General features: G+C 43.0%; 1 protein-coding gene across 1 annotated transcript in view; it reads right to left on the reverse strand.

Moving 5' to 3' along the window:
* col27a1a (collagen, type XXVII, alpha 1a) overlaps positions 1-12,841 on the reverse strand; it is an 86,323-nt gene that overhangs the window by 65,431 nt on the left and 8,051 nt on the right. Inside the window, exons 3-4 of the mRNA XM_049603397.1 lie at positions 7,760-9,273; positions 2,580-2,633 (exon numbers count right to left, since the gene is read on the reverse strand). Coding sequence (XP_049459354.1) covers positions 2,580-2,633; positions 7,760-9,273 — 1,568 coding nt within the window. The remainder of the gene's footprint in view (positions 1-2,579; positions 2,634-7,759; positions 9,274-12,841) is intronic.

The raw sequence follows: 12,841 nt of genomic DNA on the forward strand, positions 1-12,841 counted from the left end.
TCATAAGAAATCCACCTAAGTGAGCCTGATGTTGTGGAACTGCTACTAGAGACGGGATGGGAGGTGCTGCCGGGGCTTAAATAGCTTTAATTAGAGCCAGACAAAGACCTCCTTATACATCTATAGTAGTGGGGGATCACAGAGACTTAAGCTTAAGAGTCCCTTAGACACAGACAGACACAAACAGTAAGTAATAATTTGAAAACACACATAAAAGACACAGGCACATGCACCCATGGACATGAAGCATCAATCGTTTACTCTATATTTGATGCAGCTAGATTGTTCTGTGGTCTGGACTGAGTGAGTGGCTTGTTTGTAGTGTTTGTCTATTAATTTAAATTGTAAAACAAGGATCAGATGGCTTCTGTAGTCTGTAATAAATATTTAAAAAAGCCATTCTAGCCATTTTGTGAGGTTGTACTTAGGCGCAGCAGTGCTTTGAGCCAAGGCCAACATGTCACCATTCACAAAATGATAACACTAAAATGCTGATGTCAAGCAGGTGTAATGTTTAGCATGTTTAATATCTTACTTAGTTTAGAGTGTCAGCATGCTAAAATTTGCTCAGTAGTGTTGAACACAATGTAGACCTACAGCTGAAGCTGATGGGAATGACAATAGTTTTGATAGAAGCCTATTTGATCTGAAACTGAAGTTTTCAGTAAATGGCTCATGGCCTCAGACCAGTAATACTCAACTTACAACCCACGAGCAAAATTTGGCCTGCGGTAGTGTGCTGGGTGGCTTCTTAGTCACAATGAAAATAAATGTATTCAAACTGGGATTTCTTTTGTACTTCAAACATAAATAAGGTGCCAGAGTGAATAAAAAAGCATCAAAATAGAGCTTGTGTATTCAATCATTTGCTGTAACCACTTAACCTGTTGGGGTCACGGGGGGGCTGGAACCTATCCCTATCTGACATTGGGCGAGAGGCGGGGTACACTCTGGACAGGTCATCACCCTGTTGCAGGGCTAACACATAGAGACAGACAACCGTTCGTGCTCACATCACACCTACGGGCAATGTCGAGTCACCAATTAACCTAGCTTGCATGTCTTTGGACTGTGGGAGGAAGCCTGAGTATCCTGAGAAAACCCATGCTCATATGGGGAAACTCCGCACAGAAGGGCTCGCCAACCCTGGGTTCGGACCAGGAACCCTCTTGCTGTGAGGCGACAATGCTAACCACTGTGCTATATTGCTGTTTATATATTTCTTAAAAAGTGTCAGGGGAGGAACCCCTGGACCCCCAACAGAGGTCTAGGCCGAGCCCCAAATGTTCTCAGATAGTAGAAACGGCCCTGCATACACCTGACCTGTGCTGAGCTGCTGTAACTAGATTTGCCTCTTGGCAAAGGTCCAAAGGTTCAAAATGGGCAGTTCATTTACAATATATGCTGATAAATATTACATTACCCTTTTCTTTCATTAACTGGCCCCTGGCCTCATGTCAATTTGCAAAAGTGCCCCCCAGGCAAAGCAGGTATCCCAAATCATCCCTGTTCTGAAGAGAAACTGAGGGGATCACCAAAGGAATTGCAGTCCATCCTGCAGGGAACATGAATGTGTGCACAAACATTCATGGTAACCCATACAATAGTTGTGGAGACATTTCACTCTAAACCACAAATGTCACCCTCATGGTGGTGCTAGAGTAAAAGTCCAGGGATCACCAAAGACAGCAAGATTCATCCTCTGGAGAACATAAATGTGTATATGAAATTTCAGTGGAATTCATCTGACAGTTGTTGATTTACTTAGAAACAAAACCGGTCTCAATCCATACAGCAGAGGGATACAGAGGAAGTCAAAGAGAATTCCTCAAAGAAGACCCAAGAAAATTTAACTGCCTTGGAGAAAGAGGCCTTTCATTAGTCCAGAATGGGAATCCTATGAAGTGTCGGTGCAGCCTGCTGCAACAGCTCAGTGAGGAGAAGAAAGTCCAGTGGAGCCATGTGTTCTCTGTCTGTTTACAGTGCTTTTATTAGGCATCCTGTGGCACAGCCAGCCTTTTGAAAGGCCGTCTTTATAGGAGCTTTCCTGTTTATGCTTAGGGGTGGGAGGTCACCGCTCGCAGCCCCGTGCTGAATATGGTCAATCTGTTGCATAGGAAAACTCTGTGTGTGAGTATGTGAGTGTGTGTGTGTGTGTGTCAGCTGAGAGATGGGAGGGATTTAAAGTGATGTGGGAGCCTGGCTTGGCAGGTTATTATTGTAACTTTAGAAAATGGTCCGGGACTTTGCCTTCCAGGCTGGAACACACAGATACAGTCCTCTCTGTCCTTGTCTGTTTGTCTGTCTGTCTTTCTGAGTCACCTCCTGCCAAGGGGAGTTATTCACTGAATGTTTGTGTTTGAGCTTTCATTGACATATACGTCAGCAGCAGTAACAAAAACACAAACAAACATGTGTGCATGCAGAGAGATAGCAACTGTAAAACTAAATAAAGGCACGCTTGTTAATGTGGTTCCATAAAAGAACATATATCGGGATCAAATAACAGATAACATAATTTCTACAGGTTACAAATTAAAGTGTGTGATGTGGCTGGAGATGTTTGAGTGGAGACTCACCCGAGGACCCCTCTTGCCTGGCAGGCCTGGCTTCCCTGGAGGTCCTGGCAATCCCTGAAGAAAGAGACACGGTATTAAGTGACAGCATACAGATGATCTAATTCAAAACCCAAGCAATCCAGTTCTATAGTCTATCAGAACCATCAGGTCATTAAGGCTCCTTTGGGTGTTTCCACAGACAGATTTCACAGTGGCTGCAGGGACACCTTTTCCCCCGTGAAGTAATTCCATCTCAAGGTGATGAGAGTTCAGCTTTATCCATCAGGAAGTTCTGAGCTTGTGTGGCAGGAAACCGTAGAAATAACAGGTCATTTCCTGCGCCACTCAATGCCACTGTGTGGCCTTATCAGCCTTGTGCTCATTCGTTTTCTTTTAATCAAAAAAGAGGAAAAGGAGAAGTGAGGAAAAGCAGTGGGCCTGTGGGTTGCTATGCGCTACCTGCAGTGCCTTGGATCCTGATGTAAATGCGTGTTAAAGCAGATATAAGGCATTTTTAGAATGCTTTCTTCACTGTGAATGCATTACAGAGCTGTTAAATTGGATGCCACAGATAACATAGATATGAGGATCTAGTAAAAAGGCAGTAGCAACCACCATAAAGTGCAGTTATTGTAGTGTGGAAGTTGTACCCTTTCTGTAGTTTCCTCAGCTCATTTTTCACAAGGCTATGAACTTTAAGAGACAACTTCAAAAACAATTCAACTTCAAAACAACACCAACCTGAGTCTAAAGGTTATTGTGATCCTAGCCATATATATAAATATGTGTGAGCATGTTTGTCTGAGCTCTGACAAATGACTGTGAGGATTATCACTGGCCCCCCACTATCTCTTCCAGGATGACCTCCATGGTTGAGACCACCCCCACTGTTACAGGTGGCATGCTCTGTGGTGGCTTCAGGACCTGTCAGCATCAACACACACTCCTGTCCATCTTCACACTTCCACCCCCTGCTTTGGTCCTTCTTCCCTACACTTGTTTGTTTACTCCGACTGTCTTTCCCTGTTTGCACCTGTCCATCTTCACCATATTTCTTTTCTTCAGTAGAAAATGTGTTGGTTGACTGCTCCCCAGCCAAGAAGGTAGTCTCACAGTCTCACAAAATTCCCACATCCGTAAGCATTTTCGAATCACCACATTTCACACGCAGTCTAATGGCGAAGCCTGGTTTCAGTTATGAGGTTTAGACTTGCTGACTTAGCCTGTGAGGAAGTCAGGGCATGATTTGTGCCACCTGACAACTGAATCTGAATTTTGTGTTCAGGGTTGTGCTGCTATCTGTGAAAGCAATTGTTTCAAAGTTAAAAAAATATTACTTAAAGTTAAAAAAAACTTTTTATAATACTTGAATTTGACTTTCATTAAAGAATTCTCAAAACAAAGTACAAAATTGCAAACACTCCCTTTAATTTTTGCCATAATTTCGAAGCAAACTGCTAAAAGTTCTTATTGAGGCAAAAGTTAAGTACTCAGGCAGCTTGCAGGTACAATTTAACTGAATACAGGAGCCTAGTTATGAAGAGTTATTAGAGTTCAGGTTTAAATCAAATTTAAACTCGCTGCCGGTTCAGCTCCAATTAAATGCTAATCAGATTAAAACTCCAACTCTCACTTTCAGCAGTCACATACAACTTCAGAGCATTTAAATCACATTCAGGTGTGCAGCAGAACAGGCTCTCAAAGCAGCAGTGCCAAAGGTGCTTCAGATGGGGAACTGTGCCACATCTATTCCTGCACTGGATGTTTCTATTGGCAGCCAGAGTGCAGACTCTGCACACCGGAGACAAGAGTCCGAATCACAGTTCTGTTGTGTCTTTCAGTAGAAGATTCTTAATGCTTTAGGCAGAAACAGTGATGAATGATTAAGCTATTAGCTGAAATCTCAGTGAATGCAATGCTTTTCATTGGCTTCTAACTTACATATTTGTCAAAATGTGTGTATGAGTGCGTGTGTTTGCATGTGTGTTTGTACAAGACTGTCCCACGGGAAGGAGTGAGAGACAGAGTAGTATGCACATGGCACGTGTGTTTATAAAATCCAAGCTACGTTGAAAGGCAAGCATGGCTGGGTTCATCTGGGATCTCCTGAGGCACTACATGGCAGCATAGAGACACACATACACACGCACACACACGCACACACACACACACACACACACACACACACACACACACACACACACACACACAGATCAGCCAAAGCATTAAAACCACCAATGTGAATAGCACTGATCACAACAGGACACCGCCAAAAGTCCTGTGTCAATGCCTTGACATGTCAGAGCCCAGTCCGATCCAAGGAGGCCCCAACGTGGATCAGGGATACCTCTGGGGTACACGTCCCCCTAATGCTCAATCAGATTGGGCTCTGGGAAAACTGGTGGCCTGTTTGACACCTTGAGCTCTTTGCCATGTTCTTCAGGCCATTCCTGAGAAGTTTTTGCATTCTAGCATGGCACATTGTCCTGCTGGGGGGAGGGCATTGCCATAGGGCAGTGAAGTTGCCATGAGGTGAGGTACTTGGTCTGCAACAGTGTTTGGGTGGTAGGTGTGTGTAAAGTGGCATCTACATGAATGCCAGGACCACAAGTTTCCCAGCAGAACATTGCATTGTAATAAAAAGAATGATCAATGATATTCACTTCACGTGCCAGTGGTTTAAATGGTTTGGCTGATCGGTGTATGCGTAGAAAGACACTGACACACTTTGACAGGAAGCACCTGTTAAGGTGCTGACTCTAATGACTTTCAGATTTTTATTTTGATTGGCCATGACTGTATATGGCTGATTAGTCTCAGCGCTCCACTAACTTGAATGGGGAAAAAATGATTTAATCTTGCGTCTCTTTAGACTTTCCAGATGTTATCTTGAGGGGTAAATCTTGATAGTGGACTGAATAAAAAAATGTAGCCACTGATTCATAGACCTCTCTTGCCCAATGTAAGTCTATGGGAAAAATTATTTTCAAAGCAACTGGAGTCTGGGTATACCAACCCGATCTTTATTTATCACAAAGTTGGTAGGTAGCTCAAAAGTGCAGCATAGCAAAGCTAATCTACTTGTTTCATATAAGTGGATGGAAGATGCCAAAACACTTAGCTTCTTAGTCCAGCAGCTATTACTCAATAAAAACACAAATATGGGTGGTCTACCCTGGTGTTAGCAGATTTGTGAAGATAATTAGTGGACTACTGAGGTAGTTAATAATAAGCTTTAAAGTTTCACATAAAAAAGCTAATGCTAACCATTTCATTTTAAGTAAAGGAAAATGCTCAAACGATTAGTACCATATACAAAGTATAGTTAAATGAAAACAGATTTAGGTGGTCTAACCAAGTTTGCTACTTAGTTTAGTTAACTTTCTTACCAAGTAGGATCCATTTGATAGATTTGGTGGGTTATTCCATGACAGCAAAACCTTTTAACGTGAGTGTTTGAAAGGAAAATAAAGTTACTTGAGCTGAAAGGGATCTGATCACTCCCCCACAATCCTGAGAAATGGACTGAGCAGCCAAATGAGCTATTTTTGACCTAGGTTTTCTAATACTTATGAACATTTATTTTCACTTAGATTTTTGTGGATGCTCCATGAGACACTCATCTTTAATATCACATATCTTTTTTAATATTTCAAGTCAAGTTTCCAATGGCTCTAAAGGACAGTTCAAAATATGTTTGTGTATGGTGTCAATTATAGTTCTTGGAGAGAAAGAAAAACAGAATGGGCCAAAATTGGTAGCGGCGGGACAGACTTTTAAAAAAAGAAAAGAGAAATCGGAATAAGCCAAGTAAATCTTTACTTTTCTGTACTAGATTGCAGCACTTCATGGTGAGATTGCAGGTAGTGCTTTCTAAATGGCACTCATTTAGTTCACTGTAATGACAGTCAAGTCTGGGGTGGACATCAGCAAAGATGTGAAGTAGCCAACCCTTGACACAGCACAGTCTGCAATCTACAGCAGCAAATTACAGACCACTACAAAGAATAAGCAAGGCACACATATCAAACACAGGCCATGCTCACACCTTACACTATAATGACTCAGTCACAAGCCTTAAATACATGTACAAACCCACCCAGAATGTGCTGACGAGACACTGAGGTTGGATTACTCAGGTCACATTTGGAGATGAAGCACTGTGTAGACAATTATGCACAGCTTGAAACACGACAAAGCTCACGTTCACAGTTGATCTGTCTGTGGAAAGCAACTTGGAAAAAGTTTACTCACAAACATATCAACTATGAAGCAAAATTTAATCTCAAGTGGCCAGTCAAGATGCAACTAAGATGCACTCTGATGCTGGGTGTGAAAATGGAAAAGGTGAAAGTCGACCCGCCTGGCTCAGTGTCCTCGCTCCTTGTGATATACTATAGCCTTTCTTTCCTGTAGCCTGCTTTGAGAAGCTGAATGATGATGTTTACAGACCGCTTTGACCCTTGACCTAGCTTTGAAAGGGGGCCATGAGACCTCCACTGGCCCTCTATGACAGAGGAATCTGGTGCAGAGACGGCAAGGCGTCAGACCTAACACGTCACACCCAGCCTTGAGGGCTCTGTGCACAGAGGAAGGAGGAAAGGAAAGAAAGGAGGAAAAAAATAGGGTTTCTAATGTGTGTGAGAAAGGAGATAGTGCCACATTAGCCTACATATCTCTGTGGTTTCTTATTTCCAGCCCCAGAGCACGAGAATCAAACCTGGTCTTTCATTGGTGACAAAGACCAGCACAGACTGGGATGTCCCTAATAGAACGTGCTTCACTCATTTTCACCACTTTACTAACGTAAACCATCAAACTCCAGCACAGCCACCCACAACTGCCAGCACAAACAGCCAAGACACAGACTGAATGTGTGTATTCTCATGTTATCTCTGTCTCACCAAATATGCTACATCCAGGCTCAGTCTTAAGTTCTATACTGGCACCTTGTCAGATTCAGAAACAATTTTATAATGCTTTTTCAATCATAGCCTTGACCCCATCCACCCAGTGGTGGACTGTTCCCCACCAAGCAGGCACCTTACGTTAAAGCATGTACTGTTAGCAAGCCCTTGATCCAAGTTAAAAAAGTGCTCAAACACATAAACACATGTGTCTGATATTCTTCATTTGCCTTTTTTGTGGCACAGACACACAAACACATTCACAAACCAATCCAACAGACCAAAGGGGCTTACCCATGGGCCCACCTCTCCCTTCTGTCCTCTAGGTCCATCCAACAGGGAGAACTGAGTAGGTGGCACCTCCCAGCTTTGGAAGCCATCAGTAGCAGGTGGTGTTACTGCGTTGAATGAAGGTCTGGTTGGTCGCGGGGTGACTGTAGCCTTGGTGGTTCTGGCTGGCTTTGTGGGTTTGATGACCTGTTTGGAGACTGGCTTGGATGTTTTAGCAGTTGTAGTTTTGACTGTTGATTTTGAGGGGTTGACTTTGGATATTGTTGGTTTAGAAGGGACAACTTTGACAGAATTTGTTTTGGGTTTGGACGGAGTGGCTTTGGATGGTGTAACTTTAGGCTTGGGAGATGTTTTCTTGGCTGTGGTGGGTTGTGGTTTTTTTGGGACTGCATCTTGGTTTGATAAGGCAGAGTCAGGCTTTGTCTTGGAGGGTTTGGCGCTGGTAGTGGCTGGAACAGTAGGTTTCTTCTTGTTATCTGTTCCTGTAATTGTCTTTTTGGAGCTGTTATGAGGAGTAGGCTTTGGGGAAGTGGGTTTGGAGGGTTTCTGATTTGAAGCTTTAGAGGTGGTGGGTCTTGGGTTTGGTGGTTTTGTCGGGGGTTCTCTTGTCCTGAGTGGCACTGTGACAGTTTCAGTCCTTGCCTTGGGAGGCGGGGAGGCCAAACCAAGCTGGACTGTGACTGGCATCACAGTTCCCACAAGGGATGTAGGAATTGTCCCAGGGGTGGGCTTTAATGTTTGGGCGGAGGCCACATATCTGACAGCAGAGGCAGCAGCGGCAACACTCCTGGCAAGGCTCAGCCCCGTGGTCTTCCTGGGTGTTGTAGGGCCACCACGTTTAGGGGTAGCAGCGGTAGCTGTGATGTTTCTTTCTCGTGGTAGGATAGGCAACAAGGGAGAAAGGTTAGGCCTGTATGTGTCGGCTTCCCTGCACTGTTTCTTAATGTACCTGCAGTAGTTGTGAGCTGCCTGTGCAGAAGGGACCAGGTCAAACTGGCAGATGGCTCCTTCAAAGTGTGCTGAGGCTTGCTGCTGGCTTGTCCGCCCCAGCAGGAAGGAGCCCTGGAGCTCTGGAGCCAGTCCCTCCTCACTGTCCCACCCAAAGTCTGCATGAACACTCTGCTCTCCGCAGGAGGCATATAGAGTCACTCTCTGTCCATTAATTCCCACCGCCAGCTGGTGCCACTGACCATCATGGGGCTCATAGGGCAGTGCCACTGAGGTGTTAGGCCCTGTGTGCAGGACCAGATTGCCCGGTGTAAGCTGCAGACCAAGAAGAAGCTTCTTGCGGCCTGAGAGCAGGGTGAAGAGGAAAGCACTGTTGACACGGTGTGAGCGTACACTCAGGACCAGTGCCAGGTTGGGCCAGATGGCCGCTGGGAAGACTGAGCGCAATGGAGTTTCAATGTGCGCCCGCTGGTTGAGGATGATCCCAGATCTGAAAGGAATGACCCCTGCTGGCACCGAGCGTGACGGTTTCTCTCCCTTGAGCCCCAACTTTTGGAGGATGTCCACATCTGGAAAAAAGGGAAAGTAGTGTTAGAGGTGCAAATAGTTATGACAGGTTTGTTTTTGAAGTTTACACATCAGTGCAGTTAGACAAAAGTGAAAATGAAAGCTTATTATTATGTGCTCGCTTTAGTACCTGAAGTATATTTAAAGAATTATTTTAAGTTTTAAGACTTTACATTATCCTTCTGACCACATCCATTTTGTTGATCCTTCACCATTCTTTTCATTATAAGTCTGTCCATGTTCTGTAACCTCACTATACACAGATGGAAATATTTTCTGCCATAGTCAGGAACCTGGAAATACATCATCAAGGACAAAGTACATCCTCTTACATTTTCCTTGTGAAATCGTCCATGTTAAGTAGGAGTGAAACACAGGGGAAAACGGGCAGAATACAAGCCCCAGTTTTGTTGATATAGTAACACATAGAAACATGGCCACTTCAGCAACAATCTCACACACATCAGCATTGACAGTTAGCAGATATGGGTGAGTGTAATCATGCTAGGGAAAAATTAAAATTATTAATAGGACATGCTGGACTCATTGTGAGAAGTTGCAATTCCTGAGACAAGTGAGGCTCAGCAAAATGTTTTAGCTTTCTTTGCCAGTGGCAATGGTTGGACTGACTACACTGACTTATGAGCCAATTTTCCAATAAATTCCCATTAACAAAATAAAACTAGTCTATTTTTGCTATCACAGGCATCATAGCCATACATTCATGTCAGACTGGTCTTTCAGCCAACACTCAGCTGAGCTCAAACACTGCAGGGTAAAGAGATGTGGGAAAAAAAGATGGTTGAAGCAAAAAATGAAACACAAAGAATAATAAACTCGCTGGGTTTTGAGGCTACCAAACTGCTTCTGTAGGCTGTCTAGTACAACTTTAGGCCAAAAGAAAAGACTATATATAGATGTACAGACATAAGCTGATGATAGAGTATGGAGTGACCATGCACCCTGCTCTCTGGGTGGGTGGATGTTGCACAGAGGTGCTGTGGTGGCCTTTGTTTCAAATGTCAGCGGTTTGCAGCCTCACGCTTCTCTCCAATATGGCAAGTTGTGACATAGTTTTGACCGTGTGTCCCAAGTGAAGCATAAAATAGCTGTAAGCGTGCCCACAGCAGATGGCCTCTGAATATAACATGTTTATTGCTATACAGGTCTGCCAATTATTAAAGGTGCTGCTCACCACAAAATGTAAGCCTAATGTGGCCACATTTTTACAAGTCCAGAGGGTGAAAAATTCAGCTCAGTTTATTTTATGCACAAAAACAGTTAAAACACAAGAACAATTCACAAGACATAAAATGGGACACCATGATAAGCTACCTGTGGCTTGGGAATAGGGTCCAGACACTAAGCAGATGGTATTTAAAATTTGATATGTTCAAAAATGATTTCAAAGCCAAACCAAAGCACTCTGGTTCCAAAAGTATGACCTTTAACCAATTTTGCCTACCTGTTTTTGGTCATTAAATTTAGACGGCTGTCAGGTTTATTATTTGAGGGGGCTAAATGAATGTCCTATATACTTTAAAGAATTTTCGGGTTGCATGGAGCAAAAAAAAAATTAAATATGAACATGAGAAAGTTGACTTTAGGTTACATCATGCAAATTGATGAAATAGCTATTCAAACAGAATAATGTTCAGCTATAGTGCTTTTTTCTACTGATAATTGAGTTACAAATATTCACGAACATTCAACTATTAGTGCATTTTCCGAGTATTTACACAATTAGATGTTTGATCCATAGTTATCAGTAATGTAGAGCTGCAACAATTATTTTTTATTTGAAAAGTTGTCAACTATTAAAATAATTGCCAACTAATTTCATAATTAATGAATTGGTTTTGAGTGATTTTTTTAAAAAAAAAAAAAAGTAAAAATTCTCAGACTCCAACTAAACAGTCCTACAGTTTACAGAATTATCTTTGGGTTGTGAACAAAACGAGACATTTGAGGATGTCATCAGGCATTTGGAAAACACTGATGGACATTTTTCATCATTTTATGACATTTTATTCATAAATTAATTAAGGAACATATCAACAGATTAATTGATGATGATGAAAACAGTTGCTAATTGCAGACCTACAGTAATGTGGATATAAGGACTAAGTGGTTAAAGGCAAATAACAGAACAGCTCGAACAGTCTGGTGAGTTCAGTTCATCTTACTGTAATGCAGCCTTTAACCCTTTATCCCCATGGTAATGTGTGGCACAGAGCAAGACAACACTCTGTCATTGGTGTTCACTGTGTGCTGATAGAAACATGACGGCTGGTGGAGCTAATTGTGAAGGGAGCTCAGTCAAGGCCAACGCAGCCAGTACCAGGAACGCAGGGCTAAAGGACCTAATCCTCTCTTATAACCATCTGGCCAACGCTCTACCCAACAGAGAGACTGCTGGACACTGTATAAAGCTAACAATATGTGTTTGTGAATTTCGAGGCACAAGGGACAGAGTTCAGGTTCTAAATGTACATTTGGTGGCTTGTTATGTAACTTCCACACCAATTAGCACATCAGAGTGCTTGCTGTACTGTATGTTAAAGTATATGTGCTGTCTGCTTCGCTGATATCAGGTCATGGCCTCTTTGTTTTAAGGCTATAGGGGATTACTGAACCAAAGGACATCGGCATCATCAGAGAGCCTCCCCTCTTCCCTGCTCCTCTCTGTCCTTCTCATCAATAGAGTCAGTTTGGAAATTCAGAACATGACCACAGTAACCGCAAGTGAGTACAGCATCTCCCCGCTTGGAGGCAGAATACAGTTTCCAGCCTTTCCGCCAACTTTGACTCTCTATTCAGCGCTTCAGTCTCGGGGGTCCAGCCGCGCGTTCCCTATATGACCTGTGATCTCAGACCCAGGCCCCTCGACATCTTTATTGTCTCCGGGCTCACTCTGACCTGTGGTCACTGGGCCTTGTCTAATGGGGACATGTGTATAGAAGCCCTGCTTGTGAAAAGACAGGAACTTGGGCAAGCAATGTTGATGACATGACAGAAAGTGGGAAAGACGAGGGGAAAGACAGATGGTATGGCCTAACAGTTGCTGTACTGGTAAGCCATGGAGAGAAAGGACTTCAATGAGATGCTTGTCTTTCTATAATACGAGGCTTGCTTCATTAGACCACTGATGGGGGGACGCAGACTTTGGAAATATATAATTGCATGGAAAGTTAAAAAAAAAAGAGCAGGAATGTGATCCCTGGTAGTCATGGTAGTGATCAAGGAATTAGACCTAAGGGAGGAAGCTGCTTCAAACTCATGTTTTTTGCAGACAGAGTTCTCACATGCATCATGTCAAACAAAAACCAATGTGTCAAGTCTGGAATTATTGAGTGCTACTGATGCATAGCAGGTTTTAACACAATTTAATATAAATCACTGGACTCAATAACATCTAAAACAATCTGTTTTGCACAGTGAAAAGCAGTGCAAATGTAGATGTGCTTCTGCTATGCAGACAGTTCTTTATAATGTTTCCATGCTCGGTATAGGACTGTAAGATTTTCCTTACCTCGAAACATTGGGGTTTTATAAAATAGCCAGAGGAAA

The sequence above is a fragment of the Epinephelus fuscoguttatus genome, linkage group LG18, assembly GCF_011397635.1.
Source record: "Epinephelus fuscoguttatus linkage group LG18, E.fuscoguttatus.final_Chr_v1".
Taxonomy (NCBI): Eukaryota; Metazoa; Chordata; class Actinopteri; order Perciformes; family Serranidae; genus Epinephelus; species Epinephelus fuscoguttatus.